Below are 15,252 nucleotides of genomic sequence, written 5' to 3'. Positions count from 1 at the left end.
AAACATAGGCTTTACCATGGCCGGGGTGTAAGAGTGCAGTATGTGCGGTTGTGCACCCTACGTCTATATTGAATCTATATTAATAGCTACTGTGGTTATTAAGGTTACTACTATCCTCAAGGTGTACAATTAATAGTCAGCTATTAAACTTCTAATCTGTGATTGGTCGATGGTTAACTAGTAAGTTATATTAAAAAATTGTTTCATTAAAGAAATTACTTGTTTTCGTTTTTTTTTTTTTTTTTACGTATATAAAGAGGAAGATTTAATCTCTTAAAATCTTTTGCACCACCTGGACAGTAGGGTTATTGGTACCATCTATGTCGGTAAATATAATTAATTAACGAGACGGCAAGGTAATTAAACTTTTATTGAAATGTTTAAATACGTATAAGTAGTTCAAAGACACTCTTTATAAAACAACTCTATCGGCCATCATAGTATACCCTACATGCAACGCACAGTCCAGGAGCGTGAATGCACGATAAGGTTATCGAGCATCGGTACGACGGTTAAACATGGATTGGTTTCATCAAACGCATACCCCATGGAAATATTTATATTTATATTCTACGTCACGTGTCAATTTACTACTTTTCGTGTTAAATTGGCTTAAGGGGGTAATAGGTAATAGGTGAGACGGGCAATCGTCCGCGGCAGCTGTTACCTCCGTTTGTATAGTATGTGTGTGTGTGTGTGTGTGTGTGTGTATAGAATAAAATTGAAACAAAATATTATGTAAGTTACCGGCATCACGAGAAAAATTTATCGTTTGGGTCTGTAATCGGTGTGCGCTACAACGCTCGGGCAGCGGACCTTTGCACAAGTTGCGTTGACGGTGGCGGCGGCGTTTTTTGCGCAAGTATTCGAATTCTAGTGCATAACGGCGGCGCGGCGGGTAATACTAACACGAGCGTGGAGAGAGACGAAAACCGTTTAAATGTCGGTCGGCCCTCTTAGGCGTCAGTCGTCAGTCGTCGAACATAATATCGCAACTTTTGCCGGTCCGTTTGGCTAGATAGGTCCACGTGAATAATATCTTTATAATAATATTATAACGTAACCCTGGTCGGTGTCCGCAGCGATCGTGTGTGGCGATATTGTACATTTTCTTCGAGGATTTCTATAATGGTGAGTTACCACGATATGTTACGATATTATATTATTATTCCGATAACGGATCCGTAAGACAGGACTGAAAGTATTCCCCCCTCCTCCTTTCATATTATACCAATTATAATCGTTTTCGTACTAATAAGCGACACAAATTAATTGAAAAACTTCGGGAAAGCCATGAACATTTTGCAAATGTGAATTTTTTCTTTTTTATTTCCAAATATTGTTTTAATTTATTAGTATCTTATCTACTTATATGCTTTTCGACTTCTACTCGTCTTATTAAACTGAATAAACTATTATTATTAATATTCTTACTATTCGCGAACATGGACTGAAAAATATTTTGTACTTAAAACAATATACTTGGAGTTCAATTGTATGCGGTACTATATAATTTAAAGAAAAAATAAAACCATGGACGGCTGTCAAATTCTGAACGATATTTTTACGATCTCAAATACGGTTCGTGTTTTGATTATGTAATGCCTTTTTATCGGAAGCGCCGGTGATAATTGATCAAATATGTCGAAACAACTGTTTTATTAGTCATCATTAAAATATTACGTCAATTTAAACGCAAATATTTTTAGTAGGATTCAATCGGATTATTTACTTTTTTTATACAACATAAAAACAATATTTTATCAATTGTGCTTGAATAAAATACACATTTTTCTTTAGATAAATAAATACAAATTACATACATTATATTATTATAATACACTTTGAATACAAATTTATTAAAATATAAATTAAAATGCAGGGTTTTTTTTATTGATATAGGTATACTATGAACTGAGTTGTTATTTTGAACGAACGTAGTTAAAAAAAAAAAAAATATTCGTATTTAAGTAGATATTATATAGAACAATTATTTTTAGGTACAAAATAAAAATCCATTATATACGTTTCACATAATCATATTATAATATACAACACTAAATGAAATGTTAACAATTCTAAAATTAATTTTAGCATATAAACAGAAAAATGTAATTTTTGTTTTTTTAATACGTACCTAGTTTTAAAAGTCGCATGAAAAAAATATGTGAATACAAATATAGCTTTTAATTAAAGACTTACCATTGTGTACTGAAAGTTTTGTTAATGTTTTTAAGAGAAAAAATGTTGCATAATTATTAATTATAATATACATATAGGTATAAATGTATAATTTATTTTAATTTTTAATATTTATTAATTCTATTTTGGTAAGATGAAAATAAATATAAATATATTCACAGAAACATAACTAAACGAAAACCTTTTTTATCGATATATCAAAAATAGAATAATGTATTTTAATCCCGCTTACTTATGCCATAATTATTTTGTTAGGACTCAACTTTCCTTTTCAATCGTCATATCATTTCAAATCTCAATAATTACACGATATTGAGTTCACGACTGAAATCCCATTTTCAAATTGTTTTTTAATTTTAAACAATACTAGTCTCAACAACAATACTTCGTTATTAATACTTATAATGCGCAACTACCTGCGTATTTAAATAAGTAATATTTTGTTCTTGTTTTTATTATACGCCGTTAAAGGGCTGTTTAACATATTAACGTTGAAAGTTTCTAAGCTTTAATGTACTTAATGTAAACAAATCAATTAATTTGTCTAAAATATATGTATGTACATAAATAAAATGTATAATTATGATAATCTTAACGTTAGCAATTTCTAAATAGTTGTTTTTTACAAAAATACCATATCTTTAAATTGTTCTTTACGCGATGTACGCGATGATATTCTTCTTTCCAGATAGATAATTATTATTTTTAACAAAAGAAGAAAATAAACACAAATTCATATTTTAAAATATAATTCATTTTAACTGAGTTAAAACTTGACTGTCTTCCTTTGTCGCTTGCTTTTCTTACATGATGAATACAAGAGATTCAAACTAAGTGGTCACACAAAAATGATGTTTTTTAACGAGAAGTTCATACCAAAGTCTTTGCAGAGTCTTTTGTAAGAGAATACTTAGTTATAAGACTAAACTTTAAGTCACAAATAATTAAGTTTTGAAAATAGATGATATTTAATTTTTAATTTTTAATGTATATCAGATTGTATATGAATAATAAATAATAATAACTATTATAATTTTTGTATTTATAACGAGACATATTTATAATAATTTATATTCAACCAGATTTCTAAGTTTTTATTTTAAAATATGTACCTACTTAAAAATGTTTTCATTAAATGTGTTTCGACAACAATTGGCAGTCAGAAATTAAAATCACGATACATTGTTAAATAGCAATGCATTTAAACAATTGTAATTAATGTATTTCAAAATTGTAAAATACATAGGTAATAATAATAATCATAATATAATAATAGTAATAATTTAATTTAAATAAAATATGTTACATAATGGACATGTTTCCGAGGTTAACTTCTACAATAATAATAATAATTTAATGATTGTCCCGTATTATTGTTGAATTTAGGTTATTACAGTATTTTTATTTTTTTCAACAATTCTACGATTTTGATTTAATGACGTTTGAATCAATTACTAGTCTGTTAGACATTAAAGTTGTTGTGCGTAACTTCTAATTGACTTGACATTATAACAAAAGCCACTTTTTTATAAATCCGAGTATGTAAGTAAGTAGTTTAGATTATAGTAATAGTCCAGTATCATAACACTGTTTTTCCAATTAGCAATTTGTATGCAAAATATATATTTAATATTAACATACATGGATAGGCCTACCGGGAAACCGGGCATTTCCCGGCCCCCCCTTCGTATTACGGTAATGGGGCCCTTTTTAGACTTTTTTTTTCATGTGGGGGCCCCTTTTTAAAATTTCCCGGTAGGCCAAAAATGGCCATGTTAACATATTATGTTTTGAATATCTATACAAATATGGTTATTATGGTTCTATTACATAGTTGACAATATAATTATAAATAAATATTACTAGAACGATTAGTGTTTAATGTTTATGAACCCTCCAAAATACCGTTACTACGCTTATTACTACTAATAGCAATATTCAATAAATTTTTACTGGACACAGCGATTGTAAAATTCAGAAAACTATTAACATGCACGGAGATAAAACAATTTTCTTACTTCACGGTATCATTTAGTGACATTTTACCTACAATTTTTAAATGGTTTGAATTATTTGGTTGGTAAATTATATTTATTCCATACATTGAATATTCGGATGTTGACGTCTTCAGGCTATCAGAGTCAGAATAAGTAATGATAAAAGGAGAGCCAAATGTGGATTTTTGAATGTATAAAGTATTTATCCATTCAACTTATAAAAATCAAATTAAGTATATTATACAGAAATAATTAATGACTGCGCAATCTGAATTGTTGTTCAAAATTTTAAACATCACTAAGTAGGTATGAGAAACTAATGAAATATTTGAGTAGAATGGAAACTATAAATTAATCAATATGAAATGTATACGTTTTTTGGTATTATTATATTATTATTTATTAATCGTTTAAAATTGTAATAAATAACATAACTGATCGCTGTTCGATTCTATAAGTGAAGGATGGTTTTTTGTCTTATAATTTTTTTAATTATATTTTAAGGCGGAGAGATTGTTCCATGTATTTTATTCACCTATTATCACTATACAGTTTATATGGCGTGAAATCAAATTTAAACAATTATTTTTTTTTAATTCAGAAAATAACCATACGGGTAGAACTGTTACACATAATTTATTATTGAATTGCAGGTTCATGACAATTGTAGGGATAGTAACTTTTAGCAATATCTGATAAAGTACCTAACCTGCATATTATATTATAAAGCTATAAAGGTCTAAAATAAAGTTACACAAATAATACATTGACCACGATTAAAATATAAATCTATGTATATTTTTTAATATTTTAACAATGGGCTATAAGTTCACTAGTTGAAATAATAAAACATATGATAATAATAATAAATATCAATAGTGTATATAATGTATTCTTTTATTATTTATCGAACAATAGATAATATTTTTAGTAAGCATAATATGGGATTATAAAAATGTATTAACACATGGTTTGTATTTTTTAATTGTTTTAAAATGATAAAACCTTAGTTATAATTAATATTCATAATTTATTATAATAAAAAAAATACGTTATATTTTAAACTTTTGTGACCATTCATTTACAACACACTGCTACGTCATTTATTATTTTACACAAGGGTTTTCATTTTATGGACTACTTAATTCTAAAACAATATTATGCATATTTTATAAACATCATATAATAAAGTATCCTTTATCGTTAAAAAATATTTGTAAAAAAAAATGTCAACTACCTTATGTACCCACCCTATGTACCCTATGGTACGTACATTTATTTTTAATGTTTAGAACTATTTCATGTTGTGTTTTGTTTTTTTTTTTGGTTTCATAAATATGTTAATTTTATTTTTATCCGGTAATGTATTTGTCAATACTTTATCATTTTTAAATAAATGTTTGAAAAAAAAAATAATCAATATGAAGGTATTCACTGTTCAAATATAATATGAAGTGTAAATTGGTACACAATAAATTATATTTTCTTTATAATATAAACAGCCGTTCATGAACAACAGATGTATGCACATTATACATATCAATACTACTATATTCATTATAACTAATGCATGTCGTCGAAATACAATAATTAATATTAATACTTACATAATATTAATTATTTTATTTATAAAAAATATATTTAGACGTATTTTATACTTCAATGTTATAAACTAACAACTATAATAATATAAGATGTAGACTTACAAAAACATTTATTCATTAAATATCATTTGCATAAATTTATTATTTCAAGGAATTAATTAAATTAAAATAATTATGCTAACACTGCATAATAAGGCGATGTGTCCTAAATTTTCCAAAGTTAAAATTTTGAAAATAGTTAATAATATTTAGTTTCCGCTAATCATATAATGAAAAAAATATGTCATACGAAATACACATATTTTATTGCTCTTCGTTTAAATTAAGTGGACCTTCATTATTGTGCAGTTGGCTAAAACCTTTGGTCACTGTCCAACATTCAATAGGCACCCAACCGAAAAATGTAAGTTTAGAGGTAGAATTAAACAACAGAATATGAATTATGCCTTATGTATGAAGGGCCCTTATGGCGTTGCGTATTTTTTTTTAATTTATATTTATTACAGCATTAATTTATTGCAAATAGTTAATAAGGGTATTTTTAAATATATAACTTGAAGAACAAGTCTTTGTTAAAATAAAGCTGTTTATAAAGAAACTTGAAACGTCTCTATTTAGACATTTAGACTAGAACTAATTATAATTAATTATCTAATAAGTACAATACATAGTTTTCTTCATCGTTGATAATCGGCAAATCGTCGTCGGTGTACCAATAAGGATAACTCTTCTGAATCATAAATAATATTATTATATTTAAAAACAATGTAGTTATCTATAGTAGTTGTACACTTGTATTTTGTACAGCGTATTATTTTAAGTGAATAATGTTTTGCGTATATAATTACTTTCCATTGATGAATATATTTTTTTTAATACCTCCGAAGAATATACATTTAAAATGATCGTCTGAAAAACACTAGAAGTTTGATTTTAAACTAATTATTTGTAAATAATTTACATAATATAGTCTGTTAAAATTATTTATCGTCGACTGGAACTAAATGAAAAATACTTGTCAGGTATAGAGAATTTGAGATAAATGGAATTTTGGTATGTTAAATTAAATTTATTTATTTTTTTTTTTTTTAATGTATATTATAGCTGACGTTTTTAACAAATTAAAAAAAATCGTTGTTCAATTTGATTAAAGAGTGCATAAATTATAGAAGAACTTAAAATTGGATCCAAGACTACTTAAATTATTACAACTACAGAGACCTGTCACCCGTATAACTAAGTTTGACAGGTTATTAGTTAATGGTTAGAATATGACAAATGTATGATAGTTTAACTAATAAAATAAATTGTAAACTCATATGCATGTTGTACACACACAGCGTAGATATAATATAGATCAGGGGCATCAAATGGATCAAACATTTGTAAACAAAAAAAAGCAATCTCAAAAATGGTAGCTTCATTTAAACTCCAAAATAAATAGAAATCTCTGCTTAGTATATTTTTATAAGACTACAAAAACCATTTAGTGTTTATTGGTGGCCACCACCTGTCGTATTAAAGCAATAAATAATAAACAATACGAATAAAAAAAATACAATAATTTTAAAAAAAAAAATCACTTATATAAGTAATTTGTTATACGGTCTTTCAAATTTCATATAATTTGAGTAACATAATAAAAAATAACATATTAATTTCTATTGTGCAATATTCTGCTATATTGTATGTGACATGCCAAAAAATAAAATAATCAAATGATTAAGACTTGAAGGATACTGTCTTATTAATAAATGGATCAATAAGTACGCGTTTTAGATTATTAGTTTCAAAACATATATTTTGATAGAATTGAAAACGGTTTATTCATGTATACGATTCAAGATTCAAGGATTGTCATAAGACTTATTTGGGTTAAGAAATATATATCTAGATGTTATAGATAATTTCTATTGTATTAATCTGAACTTTTCGTAAAATATGTGTGAGATATGGATGGTAATTGTATTTGGATGAGGAAGTTTGTAAGTTACTTAAGCGGTAATTATAGATCGTAACCCAGAGATTCACCAAATGGGAAATTACAGATGAGAGACTTAGCTTAGTGCCTTTCAGGAGAGAATTTTGTAGGGTTTTGTCAATTTTGTCACCTATCGTCCTACTGAAGAAATATTCAAATATATAATAAGAATAATATTATATTGTGATTGAAATGCTCGTGATAATAGTTGACCGGGACGCATAAACTTCATCATCGCCATAAAATAGCCCATCTGCTATTCAGATTTATTTAATAGTCATATCTACCAGTCGTTTTGTATGAACATAAGGTTATAGGTTAATAAGAAAATAAGTACTTTATGTATAGTTGTTATTTTTCAAATGAATAATGATTTTTAATATCCATAATAATTTATAATTATAATTTAATGTTAGTACTTACCACTTGTATTCAATTTTCGTTTAATTCTAATGGACAAAAGGTAAACATAAATAAGAAATAGTTTACAATTGTATAATTTTTTATTTATTATTATTTATTTATATATTTAAATCCTGTAAATTTTATTAAATTTACGAATCACGACGATATAATTGATTATTATTGTTTCTATTTTTTAATATAATATTATTATATGTGTCATATTCAATTTGTTATTTTTTTAGAATTTTAAATTATGATAAACGATCTGTTTTATTATACCTACCATAATTTTTTTTAAATTTGCCGTGGCTTTTGTTTATTTATTTAAAATTTGAATTTACTTTTGTGCTTTCCAGGAAAAATGGTTTGAAAAAAATATTTACTTAAATATTTAATAGAATATTACTAATATTATTAAGTATTTAAATACTAGTGAAATTATATTTTACCAATATAAATTAACTCTAATATACCTATTACCTACTCAACATTTGCAACTGACAACCAAGAAGGCGTCTGATATTGTTTATGAACGTGACAGATTTGGCATAGTGACTTTAATTATGCAACAGAAGTTGAACTGACTGTTTCTATTGACTTAATAATATTGGATCATGAAACACGATTAGTGAAAATGTTAATGTTAAATAGAACTAAAATAAGATAATACAGTAAACTATGTTATGCTATTTGAATATAGCTAGTGAAATAATGATAATTTGTTTTACTTAAATATTACACAAATGTAAATAGGTAATATAATAATTAATAACGATCAAATAATCCCTGGCCAGAGTATTATTATAGTGAATATATTTTAATATATACGGGTCAAGTGTTATTATATTTTACATTTATAATATTATATATTAATAGACGACTGGTATAAATATTTCATTAATCTTAAAATATTGTAAAAATACAATACTTAATACGAAAAAAAAATTGGAAAAACATTCTACTTTAATATTCTATAATTTTTCACATTACCAAATGTTTACTCGCTTTGAGATTCTGAGCGAAATGAGGAACCCATTGGTGTTACAACAATATGCGTCTTATATTTATTTATTTATTTATTTAGGTCAGAATAGTGTTGCCTTTTTACAGCTAAGAATAGTGAATCATCACATTAAAAAATGTTTTTATCTGAAAATCATTTATTGATATATATATATACTAAAATACAAAAAAATATATCTAATAAAAACCATGTATGAAAAAAAAATTGTCACAATTTTAAAAATTTGTTATAATATAATAAATTATAATTATTGTGGCTTCGAGATAATTTTAAATTTAGAATCCTGTACTCACCTACTATAAATTTTAAAATTACATTGTTGTTTAAAAATTAGTCTAATTATATACATTTTAATTTATTTAATTAACTGCGTCTGATGTTAAATAATTATAGGTAATTTTAAATACTACTACTGTAGGTACTATATTGTAGTTATTATTATAATAAAATACAACAAATAAGTTAAAAAGTAAAAAGTAAACAGCAATATAATTTTTATAAAGCAATTAAAAAAGCAAAACTTTAAAACATTTTTTTTTTGTTCCATATTTTTTTATTATTGATATGACTTTTGGTTAACTAATCAAATTATTAATTTATTTCTAGACTAAAGTTTTTATACTATAAAATTGTTTAGCCATCTTCTAATTACTAGAGAGTAGAATAAAAAATTTAATTAGTGAAAAAAAATTATTTTATACATTAAAATATTATATAAAATTAAATCATCAAACCGTAGAGAATTTCCATTAAAAACAGATTTTCATTTAATTTGACTAAATTAAAATATAATATCTCATGAAAAAAAAAATATTTTTTAATTTAAAAACACATAGGTAGTATAAATTATAATTGTTGGTAAAATGTTTTTTATTTTAGTTTAAAAAAAAAGAAACAATTAATAGTTTAAGTTGATTTCTAAAATTTGAAATGTGTATAATTAAATTTACCAACGACAACGACTAGAAAACAAAATTAGATTTGAATTTTGATGTGTAAATATAATTGGTTAGTAAATACAGCTGTTGTAAATCAAATTTAAACTAGTAATAGAAGTGTTACGGGTGACCAGTGTGCAGCTATGTGCTATATCTACATAAATTACACATCACTTAAATAATAATAAATTCCCATAGTAAATATATAGCTAATTTTTTAAACATGAAAGAAATGTGTATTTAAAAATTTTCCTTACTAAATGTTTTCTATGCTAATGATGTTTATAATGGTAAAATTATTTAAAAACAATTACAAATAAAACATTGAGTTAACATTCATTTTTTTTAAATCAACATATTAATTGATTTCTCAGTAAACAATTACAATTAACTTATAACAATGTTTAATATAATATATAATAATAGTCACTGCACATCTGTCTGTACGTTAAACCATATACAAACTTTCAACAACAGAGTGTACACAGTGAATTATCCCAATTTTTCAAATTCGCTTTAAAAATACAATCAAAAATTGATTTTGGTAATTAAGGTATATTTATTGCAATCAATATATGGGCAATTTGATTGAGACATTGGGCACTTTGGCCCATGAAATATCACAGGGCGTGCCTGGGCACACCCTGCGCGTCCTGCGCGCATGCTTATGGGTATTTACTATTTTTAGTTTGGAAGCTTTAATTGGGAACAACAAAAAATGTGAAAATATATTAAGCATTTATTGTGCAAAAATTAAAATTGAATATTTATTAATATATATTTATATTTTTTTAATGTGGAATTGTCGTTTTAATTATTATTATAATGATACGGTTTAAATACTTAATTGAGAATGTTTTTATTGTTATAAATTAACAATAGAAAGTTTAGAGACGTCAATATTTGACATCATATTATTGATAAATTCAATTTCAAATCATCTAACTGATCATCATACGCATGTTTATTGACTTAATAAATAGTATATTGAAATGTTAATATTAATTCTAATTTTTTTTCATCAAACCGAGATTTGTTCACTTATCACCTATATGCTTAATCGAAAACTACTGAGTCCACCACATAAAATACTGTATTTGAAGTCCAAAAAATATTTTTATTTTTAATATTTATGTGTATTTTAAAAATATTGAACATTTATTTATTTATAAACGTACAAAGTTTTTTTTAAAGTGAGACATATAGAAGTTATATAAACGAGTATATTTCAAAAGAAAATAAAATATTTATTTCCATTTTCTATATATGTATCACAATACCAATATATAGTATAAACTTTTAATGAGTATAAAGCCTGAACTACAAACGTATAAAATATGTTTGATATTGGATATTCACATAGTATAAACTAATATCTAAATGTGGTTTGAAAACCATATAGAAAATAATTTCAGTAGTAAATTACATAAAAAAGTGGATATAATATGTCAAATATATATCTTGTTTAGTGTACTTACTCGTACATTTTTTATTCAAATATTTTATTTTTAAACTGTGACTTTCGTGTTTATCAAAATATTGTATTAAAATGAATTAAATAAATATTTACTAACTATGAAAATGTATTTAGAACCTAAGATAAACGTAAATTTTCAAACGTTTTTGTCATTATTAGATCAAAATATTTTAATAGTAAAATATTTTGATATGCCACAAAATTTTGCGTATACCTAAATTTATTTTGTATATATATATATATAAATACAGGAACTAATAAATTCGTATTTACAAGACATTTAAGACCGTGTTTATAATTTGAAATTAGAACGACGTTGTTTACTGTGAAAAATTAAAACTTAAAATTAGCATTTTGGATAATCTCAGATATCATAGAGTATCCAAAATTCAAAAAATATTACTTTATCAAGGCTATTATTGTGTGTTTTTAGTTAAAATTCATCTTTGATAAAAATAAAAAACTTTTCAGTAAGACGAATTACACAGAGTTAATAATTGTTTGTTGTACAGAGGGTTACTAACTTTCAAAATCCGTAGCGACGAAACACTTTTTTGTTCTTCCTGAAAAGTTTGGAAAACTAAAATTGGCCAAGAACGGTTGTTAAGTGACAATATATAATATCTATACATTATACGGATATATCATACAATTCCATTTATATTTTTATCAAACACCAATAACAGTAGAAAATAATACGCGTACGTAATGCAACTTAGTCAAGTTTGAGTAGAATCTGACAACCATTAGTTTCATGTTCGATAACCATTAGGCGTCTTTTCGATTATCGCATATAGTTGATATTCACAGTACTATATTGAGGTATGTGCCTATATATAGGTATAATAGGAAAAATATACTTCGTGTTTATTTAAATGTCAACTACATTCAGACACAAAAAGGCCAATTTTTTTTTTTTTTTTTAGGTGTTGAGCAAGAGGAATACAGATACAAAATATTATTTACATAATATTTACATTCAATCTCTATTTTGTTACTATACATAGTACATATTAAGAAACTGAGTAAAATTCACAGCTGACAAATACACATAATATATATCAAATAAAATATTACACGGCCTTCTAGTCACATTATTCTCCTACCATATTTTCTATGGAAATTACAATTTCTTATGTCTATACCTAGCATAAATATTGTACCACGAAAACAAAATTATAAATAATTGCTTTTTTCAATTATAAATATAATTAGGTTTAAAATAAAAATCGAACAAAAAAAAAATGTTATTTTCTTGGTAAGGACATTATTTTAGGTTAGGGACTAAGCACCCTTCCTATTTATTTCAATGACTGTATACATACAGTTCATTTTATGAATAATTAAATACGTAGGTAATTATATTATTATATTACACAATATACATAAGCAAAATATAGAACTATAAAACAATAATTTTAAAAACAACCATATTATTTGTCATAAGTCAAAGCTAATCAGTTTTTATTTCATTATATCGTTCTAAAAACCAAAATCCAAAATAATAAATTCATTCAACCAAAATTATAATTTATACCAGGTGTTCCAAAACCAAAGCTAATACCAATAAGTTATTGGTGATGATGAAACTTTTTTAATCTGCTTTTTTTTAAATTTATTGCATGCCTAAATGTCACATTTTTATTAAAAATTAAATCTGTTCGGTAAACCAAACAAAAAAAAAAGAATAATAACTATATTTATGCTATGGTCCTATGGGAAAACGTTATTTTTGATTTGATAAAAAGTATGAACAATATTCGAATTATAAATAGGTAAAATAATAATTGGGTACAAAAAATAATCTGCATAAAATGTTTTGGAAATTATAGCTAAAATACCTACGTTTATCATAATTCAATAAATATTTAAGTACTAATAAATTGTATTTTTATTTAAGAAGCAACCTTTAATTTTCTTTATTGTAAACTAAACGTGTATTAGTTGATAAGCATTGTATTTTGGTTTGTACATATTATATCTTATAACATCATAAAACCATTGCAAGTTTTATAGCTAAACTAGTGAAGTTAAAAATCATCGAAATAACTGTTTGACTTCACAGTCACGCTGTACCAAGCCACCAATTCTTAATAAATCATTTATTAATTATTTTTTGACTTAAGTTTAGAAACCATTAGATTGCCTTTGCCTAAATGAAATAGATTACATTATTTTTATAGATTAATTATTTATTTACTTATATAAATAAATAAATATTTTTAACTATCGCTCTAATATAATTAAGAGACACTTTTACACACCACACATATACCTACACTCATATTTTGTGTGGCAATACTAAATACATCAAATTATATAAAACTGTGTACTATAAAAAATATTTTTTATATTATGAAACAAACCAAGTTTTAGGAATAAAAATAAAAAAAGCAATAATTATAATGAAAATAATTTATAAAAAAATGTTATAATAAAACTTTATACAAAAATAAATTAAAATGATAAATTAGACGAGAAATATTCTTATTATTCACTCAGCTCATTCAGATTTAGCAATATAATATAATATTAATTAGTTATATACCTTAATATATTATAAAAAAAATATATAATATGTTTTTTTTAAATGTACATTTTAATTACAAACGCCAGAAATTTACCAATAACATTGTTTATAGAAATAAAAGCTCCACTTATAGTATGATAATTATTATGTTCGATTAAAATCATTAAATACGTATCACTTATTAGTATATTATGTTGATGATATAAATGGTAAACAATAAATCCATTTGATTTCTGAATGTATAATATTTAATGAACTTTTTATTCTTTTACATACAATAATATAATATATTAATCGTATTTGTATTCATTCAATGGTTATTAACAAAACTAATTATTTAATGTTGATTTAATTACTGTTTAAATTATAACAGTGAATTTCATTTGTTGACAAAATAAGTCTTTAGGGCACTATATAATTATTATCAAACTTTCATAATATTAACAAGAATATTATTAACATGAGCTATGAATAAAACAACAAATATGTAAATTATGAATCGACCATATAATTATTTTAAAACGTAAATTATAATATATTATATAAAATTATACTAAAGATGTTACATAGACTTAATTTTAAATAATACACAAAATACTAATTTACGAAATTAGTTTCTCTGATTTAAAACGAAGTTATAATGAAAAAAATATAAAAGAATATCTTGATTTTTCATATAACTGAAAATGTCAAAAATGTACTTAAATGCATATTTTATTACCAAACAAATAAAAAATTGTCTAAGTTTCAATAAAATCAAAAATTTAAGAAAAAATAATTATAGTTTAAACTTAATTCGATTTTATTGGAAATATGTATACATTGAGTTACTGCATTATCCATGGCGCATGCCTAAATAATATAGTATATTCAATCTTCAATGAATGTTCTGTATGAATTTTTGTGTTTATTTTGTATTAATAGTTTGTTTTACCTTAAAATTGAATCCTGGTCAAATGCAGGGAACTTGTCTTTAAGATACTTTACGACTCCACTTATTTGTTTTAAAACAAATATATAATAATAATGACAGAATAGGTAAAAATGGGTTTTTTTGGTTTTTCAGAAGTTTGTGATTCTATGATGGTTAGAAA

The 15,252-nt window shown here is 24.4% G+C and overlaps 1 protein-coding gene across 2 annotated transcripts in view; it reads left to right on the top strand.

Moving 5' to 3' along the window:
- Positions 1-930: 930 nt before the first annotated feature.
- Positions 931-15,252, top strand: part of LOC132922415 (RYamide receptor) — a 94,205-nt gene continuing 79,883 nt past the window's right edge. For both annotated transcript variants that reach the window (XM_060985923.1, XM_060985922.1), the window contains exon 1: positions 931-1,131. In XM_060985923.1, the coding sequence (XP_060841906.1) occupies positions 1,129-1,131 (3 nt within the window). In that variant the 5' untranslated portion in view covers positions 931-1,128. The remainder of the gene's footprint in view (positions 1,132-15,252) is intronic.

This window comes from Rhopalosiphum padi, chromosome 2 (genome assembly GCF_020882245.1).
Source record: "Rhopalosiphum padi isolate XX-2018 chromosome 2, ASM2088224v1, whole genome shotgun sequence".
Lineage (NCBI taxonomy): Eukaryota > Metazoa > Arthropoda > Insecta > Hemiptera > Aphididae > Rhopalosiphum > Rhopalosiphum padi.
This window is presented reverse-complemented; position numbering and strand designations above follow the sequence as displayed.